Source organism: Bactrocera oleae, chromosome 2 (genome assembly GCF_042242935.1).
Source record: "Bactrocera oleae isolate idBacOlea1 chromosome 2, idBacOlea1, whole genome shotgun sequence".
Lineage (NCBI taxonomy): Eukaryota > Metazoa > Arthropoda > Insecta > Diptera > Tephritidae > Bactrocera > Bactrocera oleae.
Window position 1 is genome coordinate 11,883,548 of NC_091536.1, and position 22,230 is coordinate 11,905,777.

Consider the following 22,230-nt stretch of genomic DNA (forward strand, 5'->3'; position numbering starts at 1 on the left):
ATAGGAAACTAATATATATTATATATATATATATATATATATATATATATATAATAATATTTGATAATTAGTTTATTTATTGGATTATTTATTTAGAATTTATTTTTGAAAAGTAACTGAAATGATTTTGTTCCAATTTAAGATTTAGTTCTGAGTTTTAAAAGAAAAAAAAATTAGAAAAAATGTGAAATTAAAAAAATTTCATTTTAAAAAATAAATATCTCATAATTTTTTTATGTTTATAACTGTTACAAAAACAGTTGAAAATTTTATTAAACAAATTGGAACTTAACAAAAAAGATGACTGTCAAGCATTTTAATTTAATTTTTCAAAAGTAAAAATAAATAGTTTAAAGAATTTTTGTTTAAACAATATTTTTAAAAACATATATATATCAAAATAATAATAAATAAACTTTTAATATAAAAGTTTTAATTTCAATTTTAAATTTCTTCTTTTTTAATTTCTTCCGTCTGTATATACGCAAACTAATTCCACAATTTTTGAGATAATGATCTGAAACTTTACTCACGTCCTTTTCTAGCAAAGAAGCTGCTCATTTGTTGGAACTGGTGATATCGGACCACTATATCAAATTCTTGTATTGAAAACTTTTTTATTTGAATAGGTATCTTCACGAAATTTGGCATGGATTATTCTTCAATAAAAACAATATTTACAATACAACCTCCGAAGAAATTGTTTAGAAACACACTGGCCGATAAAAATCTAGTTCTTGTAAGGAAAACGTGTTTATTTGACAAGATATCTTTACGAAATTTCGCATTGAATATTGTCGTTTTCCGTAGGATGTATGAGAAACATATATATACATATTGTATTTGGTATATATAGACATAAGTGCAACGAGTGTACTTATCCTCACTAAAAAAGGATTTCGTATATTTCGAAGCACCTTTGGTGAAGCTTTATGACTTTTCAAATTCTTACACTTCAAATTTAACTCATCTGATGGATCGAATTAACACGCGCTAATAATGGGATGCTCCTGCCTTGCCTAACTAATTCGTTTCCCCGGCATTCGAGTCCAAGCAATCCGAATGTAACTAGATTCATATCCAACGAAAGACTATCAACTCAGCAGCCTTTCCTCAGCTTTGTCAGAATACTGTGAGCATATATTATGAGCCCACAGTAACATTATCCTGTGAATTATTTTTGGGCATGAAAATATTTTTGAATAAACTAAACTTCATGGAAAATTTATTCCCGATTTTTTTAATCGCGCGGTTACTACTTTGTAGTTTCTAGGTTTAAAACATGGCTGACGTAAAATTCGAACTTATTAAATTTTTCGCTAATAGCCTTAAGTAAAAATTCCAAAGAACTGCTGAGCTGAAAATTTTTTTAAAGAGTAATTAACCGCTTTCTTCTACGCAAAATTTTATCTTAGTTTAAAAATATATATTTTGTACGATCTTCCATTGACGTTTCGCATAATTTTATTCTGCTTATAACCTAAATTCAGAAAGTGAACACACTATTTCCAACGAATATTTTTAAAAATAGTTTTTTTTTAATTTTTTCACATTTCCTTTCCCAACAAAAAATATTTTTGTATTAAAAATAATACCGAGCTTGCCTTGTACGCTGCCGCTTGCCGCCGATGCGCGAACTACAAACACTATCCTTATCCGAATGGTCGCACGATGAGCGACGACGACGCGTAACGTGATCGCTACTCAGCAGTTGTGAAACGTATGACTGACGTGCGCTGTGATTGAGGTTAGCTAAGGCAGTGAAGAAATTTTCCGACTTCATCTTCAGCAATGCAGTTTGGTGAAGCAGCTAACAAAACGCGAGTATATAGTGTACATTTAGTGCTATGTGGTCGACAGGGAGGCAGGTTGGAACAACTTTATTTCGCACAAAGTTTTCTTGCGCTTAGTTATTGTAGTTGTAGTTGTATGTTATATGTGGTTTAATAATTTGACATGCAACGTTGCAGCAAAACACACAAAGCTTTGCGAAATCTAACGATTGCAAATGGGAAAGGGAAATGCCAACGGACAGGCACTTCCTCTTCCTTTCGGTGTGTGGTAAATTGTTTGCCAAGAACTTTATAGACGCGCTGCGAGACGAAACGATGTAACTCGCGATTTCCGACGCTAGTTTTCAGCTGATTTGCGCGTCAAAAGTGTAAACGCTGCGGTCGTTTAACCCTTCAGTTTCATTAATTGTACTTTGAATTTGTGCAATTATTAATTGTTTCTGTTTACTTGTGGCCACTCGCGCGCGCTTCGCATCTAATTTAATGGCTGAACTGAAGCGATGACAGCGTTGGTGGGCTGCTTTTATAGATTCGCTATGCTATGTTGTGTTATTATTGTGTGGGGGCTCGGTTGCGATGGAACCCATACTAAAAACGAAAATATCCTGAGAAGTGGTAATAAATAGTACAACCGGAAAGGGATAATAAACGCAGGGGTTTTTACAAATTTTTATAGGTTTCGTGCCATGTAGTACAAAATGAGCAAAAAACCAAAAAAACAAATAGCAGCAGAAACTAATAACATTCCTAAGCACAATTTGAGCATTAACTAGTTGAAAGGTTGCCCCTGGCGAAATGGTAAATAGAACAGTGGTGAGGCAAATACTGTTGATTATGGTAAAGTTATGAAAAAAGAGAAGGTAAACTCAAATCGAAAATAAGTAAACCAGCACTAAAGCCAGAGCATACTATTCCACTCCCCAGAATATGCAAGCAGTTCAAAAACTAAATTATTCTGATCGCAAGGGATCAGCTAGAATTGACTCTACTAGACCATTTGGCCGTCTCAGATTGTGCTCTTCGGTTAAACAGAGAACCCTGTCGGAGACGGATTTTAGCAATAGTCTCATGGAATTTAACATTGTCCTCAGAGTTTGCCTTCAATATCGATATTCTATGAACCGAAGAGGATGTTGTGGCCTTACGATCAATGGTGGAATGTGTTGGAAGCCTTGTAGATAACTCGAAATGTCTTCTAGTGTCTGAGGAAGATGCTTTGAAGAGTAGAAGACCAAAATTTCGCCAAGTAGTTATTAGATACAACATAACCAAAATCATATCTCTGTGCAGCATGCTATTTTCACTTACTAATTTCAGGATTGAAACTCGCAGGTAACCACAAAATCTCCTACTGGATCAGTGATGCCAAGAAGCTGACTTCTTCGCTGGTGTATAAACTTTTAACAGAATTTTGTATAATAAACGACATTTACGTTTGACGTCCCTTTATTCACCTACCGACCTTACATCTCATACAAATAGATGATAAAAATTATGGAGCACAGAAAAAAGAGGCTGTTTCAACTTATTTTTCTGGACAAACGTTACTAACTGATGTTTGGAGACGAGCTCTATTTCAAGATTAAGTCACGCTATTCGCTGACTTTTCACATAAGAAGTCTTAGCAATAAATCTCCGATACTTACAATATATTTTGCGCCTAAACATGGATTTTTTGCTACAATGTAGTAAAATATCTCAATATGCTGCATACTTTTAGGCGGCTTACTGCATACACGCCACTGTTTTCCCGTCGCAAAACAAACACCCATAGTTATGTAAATGTAAACGTTTATGAAACCCTCTAAGACCTATTTAACCATATTTCAATGCTTCATCGCTATTAACATGCAACTTTTGCGCCAATTTCACGCTTACGAGTTTGATCAATACTTGTGGCTTAATATCATCGACAGCAACGACGAAGACGAACCTGATGACTTTTGTCGCTTTCGACAACTTTGCTGGACTCCTTTTGTTTTTGTGGATTTTATTAGTAGCACTTTTGTTGCTTGTAATGTCACACATAATACACATTGTTTTTATTTTCGTTTTTTATTGCAGTTATTTTTTGTTGGAAGACATTTGCATTTATTTTGTGGTAATTTGAGTGCATTAAACTTTGCTTGTGAATAACGGTACACTTGTACGTTCGCATTTATTTCAGTGGCATGTTGTCTTTCCTTTGTGGCTGCCAAAACTATATTAAAAAAAGAAAATAATGATTTTACAAACTAAAAACAATTTTTAACAAATGCGGTACACCACACAAAACCACAGCTGTCATACAAGCTCGCCTCACAAAACTAATACATACAAGGCCTAGAAGTTAATGCAACAAATTCAATCAACTTGTCAGCAAATTGATAAACGTATTTATCGCTTAGTAAACTTTGTTCTTGAACTCAACATTAATTTTTTTTATTTATTTTTTTCCATTAAATGATGTAACGAATTTGTATTGATTTCTAGTTAAAGTAACCAAATGCAATATTTTTGGTTATCTTCAAGGACTAAACCTATATAATTAACTAACATATCTTGATGGAATTCAATATTTCCAGAATAAAAGGTAGAATAGAAAAGCTTGTCACAAGATAGTGGAGCAGTTGAATATATGCGATATCACGCAGAAGAGCAATCTACGTACTGGAGTAGTTAGTTGTACGTAATCAGCATTTTTTATTTTCGAAGAATCCACTCATTGTCCAAACCTAAATGGTTTCATTTCTGTTATGCGGCAGATCAGTGCCTGAAAAAACGATTTAAAGTGCTGGCAAAGAAAACCGCGGAGGATTTACTTAAAATCCACTTAAGGATCAGTTTGAAAATCTCCTAACATAATATTGCTTACATTTAAATTAAATTTCAAAATTCACAAATTATTGGGCAAACTACTTCTTTGGAGTAACCTATTACAGAATACATTTAGAATTTAGTTACCATTATATGTGTGTTGGATAATATAACAATATACATATAACAATAATATTAAAGAATATGAAAGACAAGAAAAACCTGTGAACTTCGGTCGCACCGAATATCCTTTACAAATACAAAAGATTCCTTAATACAACTTGATGCCGATCGTTCAGTTTGTCTGGCAGCTATATTATATAGTAATTCGATCGGAACAATATGTCCGGAGATTACAGCGATGCCTGAGATAACAATATATGCCAAATTTAGTGAAGATATCTCGTCAAATGAAAAAGTTGTCCATACAAGCACTTGATTCCGATCGATCAGTTTGTATGGCAGCTCTATGCTATAGTTGTCCAAAATCGACGATTCCGAAAAATAAGCAACTCTTTTGTGAGGAAAGGAAGTGTACAGAATTTCAAATCGATATCTCAAAATCTGAGAGATTAGTCCGTATATACACAGACGAACTTTATTGGGTCTTCGAAGTTTTCTCATGGGTACTACAAACATCGTGCTATTTTCTTTAAAGATATTCAATGTAATCAAACTCTAGTGTAGTAGTGTAGACAAGCGCTCAAGACCAATTTCTCGCTAAAATATTCTGCAAAGTAATCGCTAATATACAAAAAGTGGCTACTGCCAACTATAACTCAATTGTCAGTGGTAGGTCGTCGATATCCACTCGTAATGTAAATTTTGGTATAATATTGCTGAGTGGCGACCATAATCGCGCTATTATAGATGCACAACAAAGATGTAAGTAGCAGCAAATACAGTATAACAAATCTTAGTCGTAGATACCATATCGGAAATGTGGCAAGTTTTTTTTAAATATAATAAGATTTGTACAAATTATCTCTACGTCAGTTTAAAATATTTTAACTGATATCATTCTTAACCTACTATACAATGAAATGTGCCAGTCTTTAATTCAATATATCAGTCTGTTTGAACAGCTGGAGTTTGTTCGATTCGCTTCTTTCTAACTCTTGACGAGCTAAAGTAAAATGTAATTGAGTGCCCAAAATTGATTTAGTGTGAGTACCAATTCATCTAGTAACAAATACTAATTCTTGATAATCCAATATTTTACGCCTATTAGCGTCTTCGTTAAAGTAAACATATCATCCATAAAATATTTCATCATTGTTTTTCCAATTAATTACAAATACATATATTAAAGGAATTATACTTATAATCTATTATTTTTTCTTACATGCTTAGTTGTAGAAATAATTATAAAATTAAGCACAAAATCATTTATAAAATGATCAGCACAGTGATATTTTTCAAGGGCATCAACTTAAATCGCATAGAGAAAAATTTTATTTTATATATATAGTATAAATATAAATTTTTTTTGTTATTAATTAATAATTCTCAGTTGGTCGGACATAATCCAGCCCTGAGGGCAATGGCACCTTTTCAAAGCCTTTTGGAAACAATTTATTTGCCTCATCATCAGTGACCTCCGGTTGAATCATGACCTTATCGCCAAACTGCATAAATATGCAAAAAAATTTGTAAATTTCAAAAATAATCAGCTTCATAATAACTTACAGTCCAATCGACGGGTGTGACCACAACTTTCATTTTGTAAGTTAATTGCAATGAATCAAGGCTGCGCAGAATCTCGCTGAAATATCATAAATACATATATAAATTATTCCTTCATTTGAAAAATATCAATAATATTTATCAAACAAATTACTCACTCAACATTACGGCCCGTAGAAATGGGGTAGAACATCGACAGACGCACTTTGTGATCGGGGCTGATTATGTAGAGTGCGCGTATGGTTTGTGCTATTACTGGATCGCGTTTCTGATCCTCGTCCAACATGCCAAAAAGTACAGCTAAGTCACGGCGTGGGTCGGCAATGACGGGGTAGGGAAACTCATTGGGTATTTCTTTGCAATATGATTGTATATCTTTAACCCATTTATTATGCGTTTCTATATCATCGACTGAGTGTGCCAAGCATTTAGCATTACGCTTCGTAAACTCTGGCAGTCTTACAGCCATACGCGCTAGTTCTGTGGTGCAGACGGGCGTAAAGTCCGACGGATGCGAGAATAATATCACCCAGCTGAGGAGTAATCATAAATCATAAATTATAATTTCTAGATATTAGTGTAGATAAAATAAGCGAGATAGACATGAACTTATTATGACAATGGCGAGATTAGTTGATTTAACCATACAGTTCATTCCGAGAACACGATTACCCGGTTATAAAAAGTGATATATCATATCCAAGGATTAAGTAGATATTTCGATACATACATAAATGTGGATAATATATAGGACCTGAAAATATCGTCACTACTGTATTCTAAGGAGAGTTCGTCATTTTTCGAAACCGAATTGTTTTTATAATTTTTCCCAATGTAAAAGCTCAAAACTAAAATACAACTATTCAAAATAGTTTACCTATTTATAAATAAGTGTATTTGACTGTGATTTTCAGTTAGTTTAAGAATATTTCAAATATATTCAAGTTCATCTTTTAATTACTACAAAATATCGAGATTGGCAACCCTGTGTTGCAAGAGATTGCTATTTTATTCTCAGCTCACTCGTTTCTCCGGAAAAAATCCAATTTTCGCGGATATCCCACTGTACGGCCTGTGACTGTTCATTTACATTGCGCTCTCAAGATAGGTCGTATCAGCTGATTCGGTCCACGGTTTGCGTCGGTGACTGTTTGTGCCATTACATACTGTAATTAACAGGTGGTTTAGCGAACCGGTCGTGGTCGTCGCGCACTGTTAGCAAGCTGTAAAACCTTATCACGCTTTCGCAAGTATGCTCTTTTTACTATTTTTATTCTCTTGTGTCCAATTAATTCTCTTTCGTATGAGATCATTTGAAATTCTACATTAAGCACTTGTTGTACATACGAGGTTTGTATAAAAAGTAACGCGAATTTTGTTTTTCTTAAGAAGTGTTTACTTATTCGTGATATCTATTTTCTCCGCATTAAAGTAATCACCCCTAGATATAATGCACTTACGTTATTATGTAAGTATATATCGGTGAAGATGCGATAACCACCAATATACACCAAACCTGCCCCCTTTGACTTTTTTATTTCTCAAAACTGAAGAGACGCATGAAAGGAGTTGCGCTACAGTTGAGGAGATAAAAACTGCATCGAAGAAGGAGCGGAACAAGAGCTAAAAAAATTACTTTTTTAATTGCTTTGAGAATTGAAAAAAACGCTGGCATAAGTGCATTATATCTAGGGGTGATTACTGTGAACGATATTCAAGATATAGGATAGATATTCATGAATTAATAAACACTTTCTTAAGAAATACAAAATTTACGATACGTTTTGAACAAAGCTCGTATTTAAAAAAAAACACATCATTTTATTTCACATAAGTACATATGTAGTATGTATGTATTTAATTAATTTGGATAAGTGATTTAAAATTCTTCTAATGAATACGCATACATTACTAAATAATTTATATTTTCATAGGCAGCTCTAGCTGTTGCCTTAATTAGCATGCGGATCGCGCATTATTAAAAATTATCACTTAAAAAAAAAACGATTTTTGTTACTTCACTGATATTTGTATTATATCCCAACTATTATAGTAGTTACGTATTTTTAGCTGTGAGATATTATTATTCAGTAAACATGATATCAACGAACAGCTATATTCATGTACATAAGTATATCTGTAGAAAATAATTAAACGCAGGTTTTTAAAAACACTTCTCCGATATTTATATATACATATATTTTTTAATTTTCACACTTACTAATTTAATTACACTTTTCAAAAAAAACTTCGCATTATAAAATTTGTTCATAATAATTTTTGCACTTACGAATCGCCTTGCCACTCGAAAAATCGAATTTTCCCCATAGTGGTATCGGCTTTAAAATTCGGCATTGTCGCTCCCAAACGCATTTTCAATGTTTATTTATTTTTTTGAATGTAAACAATTTTTTTTTAAATTTTTTACAAGCTTTCTTCTAGAATTTAACGACGTATACACATGTGCAGAAATCCCACATTTTGCTGTTCACTCATTAATTTATAGCCTTTTATATGCCAAGTCGTTTTGATATTGTAAACACGCTCTCTCTTATATTAAATAATTTTTCGTGTAGAGTATATCAGAGCGGATAACCTCTTGTGCTCATACTCAAATAAGCGGATGAGTTGTTATCAGTACACAGATTATATGCATCCATATATTAGTAGGCGTAAACTCAACTAGACATGTGAATGTTTGGAGATACCTACTTTTTGATTTAAGCAAACTGTAAAACACGAGAGAAAAAATTGAACTGATTAGTATGAGTGAAGTACATATGTTATGTACTAAATATAGTAAACAAACATGATTGCGGCAGGAGCGTACGCGTGTTTTCATGTAAGAGGGATGACAAAAAATACCTGTGATAACTGAAAGTTGAAGGGTGAAATAGTATATGCTTTGGTTTACTGACTTAGTTGATGAGAAAAAAGAATGCCCCTTGTTGCATGAGCAATTGTGTTGCGCTTCTTGTTTTATAAAGAAATTCTTATTTTCATGACAAAAACTTCTATAAATAACTAATACTTTTTTAGTCTTAAGTTTTGAAAAGTACTTACAAGTCTTAAGTTTTGAAAAGTAATAAAAAAATTTAGTTTTTTTCATTTTTGAGAGTAGTTTGTCACATCAGCCGTTCGCGAACTCTCTTGTATCAATTCAAATCGATAACTTTGTTATTGTTATTGCATGCGAATTTTTTGACAGCAGAGCAGCGCTAAGAGATGGCGAGCAGAGAAATGGCAAATGGAAGACAACTACTATACAAGAGAGTATGCCACTAAAATGATATTACTGCTTCCTTCAATGTTATCAAGTCTTTTTTTATTTTGATATTTTAGGTCCGTTTTACTATTGTGAATGGCTTAAATTTCTAATGAAAATATAAATATATATTTTTTTTCATTTCATTTTGAATTTTGACAAGAAAAAAAGAATTTCTCCACAAAGAATGAATCGTAGCACAATTGCGCATGCGACTGAGAATATGCTAGTGCAGGGTTGCCCCACAAGCTCTACGCATTTGTTTGAATAACCGTTGTAGTTTGTTCGATTCGCTACTCTCCAACGCTTGGCGAATCGAAGGCAGCTGGAGTATACAGTTGCTTGCTAAGTGAAATGCCTCAGAGCCATAATTCCGCATAAAACTTTTCGCCTGAGCGCGCTGATCAATCGATGCTTATGTTGCACATTCCTGAGATTCAGACACACACATTCACATATTGTATTACTGTGCTTTAAAGTGGATCCTAACATTGCCACCATCCGCCTAAAGTAAAGGCTGTTAAATAGCACACGTTCTCAACTAACGATCACTTTAACAAATAAATACAACAATTACAACACACATACGCACATACGCAAATAGCTAGCAATGAGGGCAGTTAAGAGCTGGTCAACGACGATCGTGAATGCCTTTTCGTTTGCTCTTTCGCTGGTTTACGCATTCGTTTGTACATATGTATGTATCCAAATATTTTCGATTGTTTTCTTTTGTTGTTGCATTTATTGTTTTTATTGTTGCCATTCCAATGATATTGGCCTGAGGGCTCTCCCAGTCAACTTATCGTAGTGGTTAGTCGTTTTGCTACACTATTCGCCTTTGTTGTTGTTTCGTATGTTGTAACATATTGTACTTGTTATTGTTGGTTGTTATTGTTTTTGTAATGATTTTCTTATTTTGTTTTAGTCCATCATTTGTATTGGTCATCACCTTAACGACTGCACATAGGACCGGCATATTTTGCTCTTTCAAAATCAACAACAACAATAGCACATAATGCAAGTAATTATCCATAGCCGTGTCGACCAAAATATTACACGTAACAATGTTTCACCTAAAATCCACGTATGTATGTACAATGAACTTGTTTATTTCTCGGTCTCTCATTTTCTCTCTCTTTTTACTAATATTATCGCCATTATCATTCCAGTTAATATTGGTGGTTGATAGTTGAAGGTGTTTATTAACATTTTCTGGTCATAAATGCTGTAATAATAATGTTACAGTTGTGGCAACAACAACATAAGCAAACCAACTGAAAGAAGAGAGCACAAGAAATCAAAAAACTGTGACATATTCATACGTACAACACAAGTTGTTATTAGTGAGAAGCAAACAAATTCTGCAAGAAATACCACTTTTCCAACTTAATGTTGTACTTTTTCACCAGCCATTATGCTACTTAAACTTCTAGCTTGACGTGTCTTAACGAACCAAAACAGTAGCTAGTATGCTGTTTACTCTTATCAGACCCTTTCTATCCACAGTAAAAACCTCTGAAAATAATTATTTGGAGGGTATGTGTAGTTGCACCATGCTGATTATACAAGTTTTCCCCTCAATCAGCTTTTTCAAGTGATCTTTTATTACTCAGAGAACGATAAACTCATATACAAGTGAATAGATACGAATACGAGACGTTCAAATATGAATGAACAGTTTATTTGAGTGCTTCTCTCAATAAATTTTTGTACTAAACTATTGAGTATAAACTCAAACTGGCTTAAAGATATATAATGCTAATGTATATAATGTAATGTGATAAAAGATATATAATGTAATGTGACTATGACTTACTCCATTTCCGCAGAATATTTCGGCTATGAGTGATTTTTCATGCTAATCGCTCTCTTTACTTGCAAAATCGATGAGTTAGTAAAGAGTGAGAATTTTTCTTTCACTTATTTTTCATAAATATGAAATTCTCAACAACTTTATACAATTTTGTGTGTAGTAGTTGCATTTAAGTTTTTTTATAACCTAAACAGGGTATATTAAGTTTGCTACGAAGTTTATAACACCCAGAAGCAAACGTCGGAGATCCTATAAAATATATATAACAAGTAAGGAAGGGCTAAGTTCGGATGTAACCGAACATTTTATACTTTCGCAAAGTCAAATGGTATACTCGTTTGATATTTCTTTGTGGATTGGCTGATATTTTCGGTAGAAGATCAACTATAGGCACTGGGGTCCACATATTTAGTACTTAGGGGCTTGAACAGTTTTGGTTCGATTTAGACAATTTTTGGTCACAAGGTGACATACTTTAAACGTATTATTCACGCAAAGTTTTACCCCGATATAATCATTGTTGCTTGATATGTGTAGTGGAAAGTGAAAGAATCAGATGGAATTTAAAATGGTGTTATATGGGAAATAGGCGTGGTTGTAGTCCGATTTCGCCCATTTTCGCACTATAACATAGAAATATGAAAATAACGTTACGTACCGAATTTTGTTGAAATTGGTTAAGCAGATCTCAAGATATGGGTTTTCACCTAAAAGTGGGCTGGGCCACGCCCACTGTCTAATTTTGATTCGGTTCCTATAAAGTCATCTCATACCATCCCAGAGATAAAATTTAATGTCTCTGGCGTGTTTAGTGCTTGATTTATCGCGCTTTTAGTAGTTTTTAACAGTACCGTTATATGGGGAGTGGGCGGAGTTGCCACCCGATTTCAACTATATTCACACCGTCAATCTTCCAGTGAATTTTGTTATTATAGCATTAACTTTTTACAAAAAAATTTTAACTGCAGATGCCCCTCCTTAGTGTGATCCTGTGTACCAAATAACAGTCTTGTATCTTATTGCGGAGCTTAGTTATGGCAATTTATTTGTTTTTGATTAATGGCGTTTTGTGGGCGTGGCAGTGGTCCGATTACGGCCATTTGCAATACCAACTGTCTCACGGTACCAAGAAACATGTCTACCAAGTTTCATAAAGATATCTCAATTTTTACTCAAGTTAGAGCTTGCACGGGCGGACGGACGGACGGACGGACGGACGGACGGACGGACGGACGGACGGACAGACAGTCACCCGGATTTCAACTCGTCTCTTCATCCTGATCATTTATATATGTATAACCCTATATCTAACTCGATTAGTTTTAGGTGATACAAACAACCGTTAGGTGAACAAAACTATTATACTCTGTAGCAACAGGTTGCGAGAGTATAAAAATAATCAGCTTGATAAACTGAGTAGATTTAGCCATGCCCGTCTATGCATCTGCCTGTATATACGCGAACAAATCCTTTAGTTTCTGAGATATCTCACCAAGAAGCTACTTAATGCCAAAAATACCGATATCGGACCGCTATACAATATAGCTGAAATACAAACTGAATAATTGGAATCAAGTTCTTGTATGGAAACGTTTTCACTTTAGGAGATATCTTCAGGAAATTTAGCATGGATTTTTACCTAAGGCATTTCCGAAGAAATTGTTCAGATCGGACCATTATACTTAGCATATATGTAGCTGTCATTCAAACTGATCGATATAATTCAAAATAAGGATAATTTTATATCTTCTTATGCCATAAGAGTTGTATCTCTTATGGTCTGGGTGCTACAAATTTCATAGCAAACTAAATATACCCTATGCCGGGTATAAAAACTTTATTCATGAAAATTTGCTGTTCAATTGCTTGCTCAATGAAGACCACTATAGCTGGGTTCGTTAAGTCCACACCAAGAGCATTGGGCGCCATGATATTTTAATCACCAAATATAAATATCGAACAAAAATATTTTACAATTTTGACATCCTGCAGAATGACATGTAATTAAACACAACAGCAACAATTAAATAATTGAAAGTTTGTTGCTTAAGTCTTTTGTATACGAATGCACAGTAGGTATACACAAAATGTGTGAATAACAACTAATTTATTAACGATTTTCTGCATTGTAGGCAGCTTATCACTCGGTTAAACACATTATTATTATTAATAAATGTCCCTTCTCCTTATTACTTGCAACTCTCAGCTGTTTTTTCGCAGTTTACAGTTGTACATTTTCTACGCTCTACGCTCTTCAACCAGCAAAACCGTTGACAGCACCAACTCACCACACGAAAATACCTTCACAAACACTACTTGCTATTCACCAAACAACAATAACAATAATAATAACAACAACAACATCTCATAGAAATGATCGAACCAAACTCGTTTGCTACATCGAAGTTTTGGCGATTTAGCTGCAGCAGCATCAGCGCTCGCTCCTTCTAGACAGTCTCATTTCGTCTGCGCTCCAATGCTGAGTGCGTTTTCTTGTGGTGGTTAAGTGAACGTGACTGGCGCGCGACCGAAACCGACGGCTTAGAAGCACGACGGGTGAACAAAATCAATAGTTGTGTGTGTGTATGCACATAATTGTGTTGTGAAAAAATCAAATATATATATATATGCTATGTAAGGTGTATGTGTGAGTGTATATTGCAGTTATTTTGCTTTAAGGCATTCGCGTGTTCGTGTGCGAATTTTTTCAAACCAAACGAAAATTAATGAAAAAGTGCACAAAAATGCAGCAGCAATAATTGTCAGCTACAACAACAGCAGCAGCAACAGCATAAGTAATTGTAAGTGCTTACTAGTAAAGCGGGTTTGTGTTGGTGTATATACATATATCCCAAGCACTATATAGTGCTTATTAAATGCATAGAAATATATGAGTGCTGTCGAAAAATATATATATATATATGTACAAATACCTGAGATCAACTGTGTTTAAAGGAATACGAAAATATAAAACAAAGTGCAAGAGCCCAAACAACGTTTGAAACAACAGCAAAAGCAAAGTGAACAAGTGAAACAGCGCATGAGCGCACGAAGTCGTTGTTGAAGTGATCATGTAGCCTTTGGAATTTTAGTATGTGTGTGCGTGCTTGTGTGTGTATGCGTCAGGTATATAAAATATGTGTATGTGTGTGTGTATTTTTCTGTTTTCGTTATGCGTTTGCGTGGAGAAAATATTCAAATGAGCACAAAATTGTTGTATTCAAGCACAACAAATGCGACAGCAATAATAATATGAATGGTAAATGTGTTCAGCTGTGTGTATTTGTTGTAAACTATACACTTTATGTTCACTTTATACACAGAAATATGAGGTTAAATGCTAAAATTGGTATTTCAAACAATAAATATTAAATTGAAACCATTAAATACTCTTCCAAGGGCATAAATACAATACTTCGAATATGCTACAACCGTATCGGAGCTAAATGAAAGTTACAAAAACCTGTTACACATATTGTGCGTGAATTGTGAAAAATTTACAATTTATACGAAAAAAAATTATAAAATGTTTTACTTCTTTGCAAATTTAACCAACCACAGCTTGGTGTTATGTTAAATATATGTATAAAATACGCATTCCACCAATGCTACTGCAGTTAAGTCTTGCATTTTTATGGCTTCAATCTCAATAAGTGATCATTACAAAAAAAGCAACAACAACCAAACAAGTTTTTTGAAAAAGTACATGTTTAAATGGAAATGTGAAACGACAATATGAAATAATGTGATGATAAGTGGATATGTGGTAAATATGTAGTAAAATTCATTTTTGAACCAAAACTTGATGTACATATATAGATATATAAATAAATTAATTCATACAAATATATAAAAATATTATGTTGGTTGCTTAAAGAGCCGAAGAGCCTATAAAATATGCCCGTCTGTCTGTCTAACCCTCACTTTTTGAAACATCAAAAGAATCGGCTCATTTTTGGAATTGCCGGTATCGGAGCACTATAACATATATTTGTCACTGAACGATTAAAATCAAGTTCTTCTATGGAAAATATTATGTTTGTGTATTTTTGTTTATCCTATTTTTTCAAACTACCAAAACTTGTATCTCTTAAATGTATATATCTCACGAACCAATTATGGCGATCTTTCGTAAAAACGATACAAACAGTATTGTGGTCTCCTATCCTAGTCGGCCTGATATAATTCACATAGCAAATTATTCGAAATTAATAAAAAAGATAATAATTGCTAAATTTAATACCCCTATCTCCAAACATATAATATATAACCTTTAATCTAAACTTAAAAGTGAAAAGTAGCAAACAAGTTATAGCAAAAAACCCGTAAAACATAAAAAGGCTAACTAAAATATCAATAAAAAAATGCATGAATATATTAATATAAAAATACAGTTAGTTCCAACTGCAAAAAGCAATTGCCAACAGGATGTGGTTTCAGCATCCTGTGTCTGACGTATCTACAAACACAGAAAAAAGCAAAATATTCCATAAGGAATTATTCGTAATTACTACGAAGGGTTGATTTTTAAAATCATTTCCATTAATAAAAAGTGATAACTTGAACATAATAATGTGATGATAACGTGAAGTTTAATAAAAAATAATTGAGTGATTAACACATACTCAAAGTGAATGTAGGAAAGCAGACAGTGCTGAATGGAAGTTATAATAAGATGAACAATAATAACTACTCAGCAATCAACCAACACTACTTTATAAGTTCAACTCAAATTTGGAATGAATTAATTTCGGCTGCACCTAAGCTATAATACCCTTCACAGCTGCATTTTTCATAGCATAAAAGGATATAAAAATATATCTATCTTGATTTTGCTCGCAGATTGTAGCGATGCCTGAGATAATAATCCATGCCAAATTTCGGGAAGATATCTCGTTAAATGAAAAGGTTCTCCACACAAGAACTTGATTTTGATTGGTCAGTTTGTATGGCAACTACCTTTATAGCATAAGTGGTCCGACATTGGCAGTTTCAACAAATGAGCAGCTTTTTAGTAAGAAAAGGACGTGTGCACCGATATCCCGAACGCCGCAAGACTAGTTCGCGTATATCCTTCCTTCCTTTTAGGTGTTACAAATTTCGTGGCAAACTTACCAATTTAGGGTACAAAAAAACTACTGTATCCATTAACCTAAAATTTTAAGGGTATATTTATACATATTTTAAAAATACACCGCAAAAGTTTTGAATAAAACAATTTAATATTTTTCGTGTTACATGCGATCTCCGAAGACGCTAAAACGGCTACCCACTGCTGTAGTGATTCCAGCATTCTCCGTGCAACGAGAACCCAAAAATAAAAATCTTTACCTATGGTTGAAAAAAAAATTAGATAAAATGGCAAAGAGTTAAAAAGCTAGATTTCAGTTTCACTCAGAAGTTTGGTAGTTTCTCGATTTCTAATCGAACCAAAAAACGGGTAGTTCATTGCGATCATTGTATGGGGAACTTTATTCAGAACATGAAGAAAAAAATAGTGATCGGAACACATGTCTCTGAGTAATCACTGCAACAAATCCTAAAAATGCTGAATCGAGTAAAACGCGTTTAAAGTTAAACTGATAGAGTTGATTGAACTGAGCGGACTTGAAACTCCAAAAATTCTTGAAATATTAATTTAAAGTTTTAGTGTGGCATTTTTGAAGGTTTATACTATCGAAATATGCAAAAAGTGGTAGTGGAACTTAGATTACATCTGGTCCATATTTAGCCATCAACTGCGGACTTAAGTCATAGGATTATACGAGCCAGTGGTAGTTTTCTTTGTTTACTATAACTTTTGAGAACATATTTATTGGGTTTAGTTGTATTAAAGTTTTCTTTTCCGGTTATCTGTAATTTTGGGATATATATAAGTTTATTAGTGCTAGTGGAATGTCATGATTTTCAACGTACGTAGAAATTGCACACTGATGAAAGCTTTATAACCAAATCGATTAGGAAATGGGTGTGAACTCGGCACCTATTATAAAAACATGACCTAAAATATTTTTCAACTCATCATATTCAATGTCTAAGAAATACCTGAAATAAATGACTGATAAAGGCTGTAAATCATAATCTCAATTTTCTGACCATTTAAATGGGCATTTAAAATATTTGAAATGTTATAAATCTACAAACGATTTTCGGGTTCTCATTATGATTTTGCTGTTGACGTAGCCGTAGAAAGTATTCAGCAAATAATTTTGAGAACAGTTGTCAAGTTGACAGCCCTTCGACGGATAAAAATCCGGTTCCGTTCCGTCTACGTAAAACAAACAGTTTTGGAAATGATTAGGCTTGCATTGCTTACTTCTATGAAGTTTCTGGAGCATAAAAATGTATGAAAAAACTGTATTGACCTTACTGACAAACCTCTGACCAACCCATTTTTATGATTCATCGAAAAGAGAAATGCTTGCAGCTAAAAACACTAAATTCGTACTAGTAGATCTGAGACTATATATTATATATATATGAGAATCGCACCAGTTCGTAACTATTCAGTTTTCATAGCATGGTCGGTGCAAATACCAGCTACACAATTAATAGCTGCAAATTTTCCTCCTACGCTTGCTAAAGTTAGAATTGAAATTTGAAACGTTTACATTTACAATTTGCCGAGTTGATTGTATGGCTTCGTACTTACATTTACAGTTGTACCATTTGTTGGGCGATTTTCAGCTAAGAGCTTGTTGTATTGCTTGTACAGGGCGATAAAAACTTTGATTGCCGCTATAAAATGAGCTAGTATTTATTGCACTAAACGATAACATTATAGGGAAATGGTTTTTATGTGATTCATTCTGTAGTCTTATGGTGGCTATTTCTTTTGTAAAACACTTAAATTTGGTTTATACACCTACATATACATATATGTAGAAAAAGTGAGTTGTGAAGAGAAAACTGTTAAACTAATGATTTACAATAAAAATTTACTTTACTGTTTGGATTTTAGTAAATGTTATCTATAAATATTATACTATGGATTATCAGCTAATTTTCGAAATACCTATAAGTAAATATTTTAATATTTCTGCTATAGCCTGATATTATCAAGTGTGTTGGGTTAAGGGCTCTCTTTCGTTGGTCAGACAGGAAATCAATATTCATAAAAAATATTTTTCTAGCAAAATTTATTGCAATATCGTGTTCTTCAATTTCCAAATGTATTTCTGAGCTGAAAAAGTTGCATGTGCCGTTAGATCTTAGCTTATGTCTTGCTTATGTCTAAAGTGCAATAGAAGATTGGCAAACATTTTTAAACGATAAATATGCATTGTACTCTTCTTCGACGACATCAGTAGATCCACATGTTTTCTGTTTAGTTTTCTATTTTGTATGATATTTTTCTAATTAGCTAGACCAAATTAGTAGCGGAAACGGAACGATGATTACATATTTCAAATGTTAATAAATTAGATATACCCAGTTAAGAGAATTAGTTTCATTACATCTTAGCTGAAGGTTGGTTCGAAGACTTACTGGTCACAGTGTTGTGGCGGCGCACGCCTCAAGGATAGGGCTGACAAATCAAGAAGACTGCAGGATGTGTCAAGAGCAAGGCAACAGGGAAACAATGAAGCATTTTTGTGCTCTTGTCCTTCATTGGCAAGGTAACACCTCAAACACTCTCATGGACTACGTGACGGCGATCCATCTGATATCGCTAAGGAACAAAACTGGTTTATGCGTGCCTACCAAACTAACCTAACCTAGCTGAGAACATATAAAAATGTCCTCCTAGAATATTCCACGTGTTATTCGTGTAACTTTAGATTACGTTGTCCGACACATTTGGCTGGAATCTTTGGCCGAAGTTGAACGCGTTTTTCATATCAAAGCATATGAGGAACCGGAAAAATTTAGTAGCGGAGCAGTTAAACTCAGTAATAGGTGAGATAACATTAGTGGTAGACACAGCAAATACTGCCTTATAAATGGACACAACGCATTTATGTTAAACTTTTGAAAATTCTGAATTTTCTGCATAAACAACGTCGAGTAGAATTCGTAGAACAACATTTTCGTCAACGAAACACAGAAAATAATCATATTATTATCTTATCCCCCACATTTTGCTCTCACTTCATCAACGAAGCAATAACAGGCTTTCGGGTAGATATGTCTAATTCTTTAACTGTCTTCGGAAATACTGAGCACCCGCAAAATTATTTTGTGATAGAGTTAAAATTTGTTAATTTATAAACTAAGACAAAAATTAAATGAAAGAATGTGATCAAAACAAAGCTGAAAGCAAACGCAAAAAACAATTACCACGGCGAAAATTTTTATTTGCTGTGCAACAAAAAAGTCGCCGTTCGTGTACGTAACAGCTGAAAGCGGGGTGATTGGTAAAAAGCAACCGCAAATCTAACAGCAACTACAAAAGACTGTTAGCAAAAGCAATAAAAATGAAGGCAACAACAAGTTGTCCTGTCAAACAGCAGAAAACATAAAACATTTTATGAGAAAATAAAGTTGCCTGCCCGCAAAACTGCTCGGTAACCTAGTCGCAATCGGCAAAGCGGCAGTTGGCAACCAGCAGTCGGTATGTGGCAGCAATAACAACGACAATGCGAACAATTGTTGGTTGCACAGTGACATTTTTGCGTGCTGCTAGCACTACTACCAACATGTACATAAGTCGCCACAACTTTGACTGAGAGATATAGTCTTTCACTATCTCTCTTTCTCACTCTCTCTATCGCCAAAGCATTAAAACCGCAGGCGCTCCCATCCATTCCATTTGTAGCAAACGATAAGTAGACCTCTCTCCTGGGCCAGCTTTACGCATTTTTTTTTAAATCCTTTGTCGTTGTTATTTATTTATCTAAATCTTTATAGTTTAACAAATTATTCTTCGCCGACAATGATAACTTTTTCGCTTAAAAAAATTGATTCTTTCATGCAACTTTTGGCAAATTGAACGAGCAACAACACCAACTTTAGCGCAAGGCAGACACAAAGACACAACAGCTGTTTTTGTTATTGCTGTTTTTCTTAACAATCGATATACAAGATTGCACTCGTTAAAAACATTCGCAATTTTGCGTAATGAGGTCAACGGCAACTGCGATGAATCGTTTTGAAATTACTTTCAGGTTTCGTAAGCATGCTTCCACCGTTGTTTTTATAACAAACAATTACAATTAACATACAAGCATATAGTTTGACTAATTCTTGGTTGCGCCACTAACATAATTGTTCCTTATAAGGTCAATCGTATTTCATTGCCATTAAATTTGTTTACTTTATACTTTTAAACTAGCAACACAAATCTTTTATTACCTGTTTCACTCTAACAACCATAGAGGTATATAAATAGAGACCTATTTATGTATCTATTTAAATCAAACTGATTTACAAGTTATCTTAAAATATTTTCCTACATATTTCCGCTATTATTCTAACAGTTATTGAAAGCTCTATCTGGTAATAAATATGTATTATTATTTATCTACAATATGGAAATACTGACTCAGATATGACAAGTCCTTTCACTTACTCTCTACTTATGTAGTTCTGCCATAAGTTCTTTTAGAAGTTCAAGTCGTTGTAAAAATGAAACTATCGCACATATTCCATTTTTTTATTTATGGACTACTGCTAGCCGTTAGTATTTCTAGCTATCTCATAACTTATTTTCGACGCTAACTTTTTGGTAAATGACATAACTGACTGTTGACCAATGAAAACACGAAAACAGACGTCCTTTGAAGTTAAGTTAGATCAATAAATTCCTGGTATTCAAGCGTAAGCCTATACAAAAATAATTTCGTTATGCATGTAAAGAGATTTTGGTTGTTAGATGAATTGCCGAAGTATATATCTGGCAGCAATATGCTATAGTGATCCGATTTAAACAATCTGCCTGAGATATTAAACTATACCAAATTTCGTGAAGATACTTTGTCAAATAAAAATGTTTTCCAAACAAATGCTATAGTCATTCGATCTAAACAATTTTTTCGGAGATTATTCCATTGTTTTGGATTATAATGTAGAAAAAGATGTGTACAAAATTTCAGAGCGATATCTCTAAAACTGAATGTCATGGCTAAATCGACTTAGCTCCTTACGCTGATCGTTTGTATATACATTGAGTATATATGGGATATCCGAAGCTATCGTTTGGGTGTTAAAACATCGTGGAAAACTTAATATACCCTGTTCAAAATATAAAACCACACGTTTCCCTTCAATATTAAAAATTAACCTTGCTAATAGTCTCTTGCAGTTGCCGAGATTTGTTGACCGAATTATACGAGACTGTTTAACACTTCTTCAGCTTAGAAAAAAGACAAAGCGCTTGAAAAACTTTTTATGAATTTGATTGGGTCCTCAGAGTCTTGGGTACTTTGATTTTGAGCCCTTTATTCAGCTATCATTCACTTAAGCTCAATCTACATTGAAAGCCAAGATGCTTGTACCTGGAAAAAAAGTTACACATTCAGGCTTCAATGAACGCATAAACCGCGATGAAAGATGCTACGAACCTTTCGCCTAAGAAATAGCGTTGTAAATTCCAATTTCGAAAATAGTTAAATTTCATTTTCTTTAGATTGGACACAGATGTCTCATATGCAATATATTGACTACAATGATCCTCGGTGGAATATAAGCAATTATTTTGGACGAATGAATAAAAGCGTAAATATCCTTATCATACCTCTATCTCAAACACCTATACGAACACTTTTATTATAAAATTTTGGTTGTTGGATGAATATCTTCGTGGAACTATGCGAAATTAATAAAAAACACCATAGCTAAAAGAAAACGTTTCAAACACAAATGAAGCTACATAAGCACTAATTGAGCTCATCTTAATTTTGCAATAAAAGTTATTAAATATGAAAAAACAACTCAAA

At 33.6% G+C, this 22,230-nt stretch overlaps 2 protein-coding genes across 13 annotated transcripts in view; one reads left to right on the forward strand and one right to left on the reverse strand.

Annotated features, from left to right (window-relative positions):
* Fbxl7 (F-box and leucine-rich repeat protein 7) overlaps positions 1-22,230 on the forward strand; it is a 249,608-nt gene that overhangs the window by 195,282 nt on the left and 32,096 nt on the right. For 7 of the 12 annotated variants that reach the window (XM_070109140.1, XM_070109146.1, XM_070109148.1 and 4 more), the window contains one exon: positions 10,466-10,628. The exons of 3 other annotated variants lie outside the window; for them this stretch is intronic. The gene's annotated coding sequence lies outside the window, so the exon portion shown is untranslated. Of the gene's footprint in view, positions 1-10,465; positions 10,629-13,798; positions 14,155-22,230 lie in introns of those variants that run through there. 2 more of the 12 variants (XM_036372901.2, XM_036372904.2) reach the window with 2 other exon arrangements.
* LOC106626409 (peroxiredoxin-6) lies at positions 5,850-8,861 on the reverse strand. Its single transcript, XM_036372935.2, has 4 exons — positions 8,566-8,861; positions 6,434-6,808; positions 6,279-6,354; positions 5,850-6,217 (listed from the first exon to the last, which is right to left on the reverse strand). The coding sequence occupies exons 1-4, from the start codon at positions 8,646-8,648 to the stop codon at positions 6,089-6,091; spliced, it is 663 nt and encodes a 220-aa protein (XP_036228828.2). The 5' UTR covers positions 8,649-8,861; the 3' UTR covers positions 5,850-6,088.

Coding starts and splice junctions, on each gene's coding strand:
- LOC106626409 (XM_036372935.2), bottom strand. CDS start 8,648: ATGCGTTTGGGAGCGACAATGCCGAATTTTAAAGCCGATACCACTATG. Junction 6,809..8,565: donor TTCGAGTGGCAAGGCGATTC/GTAAGTGCAAAA, acceptor ATTACTCCTCAG/CTGGGTGATATTATTCTCGC. Junction 6,218..6,278: donor TCACACCCGTCGATTGGACT/GTAAGTTATTAT, acceptor ATATTTATGCAG/TTTGGCGATAAGGTCATGAT.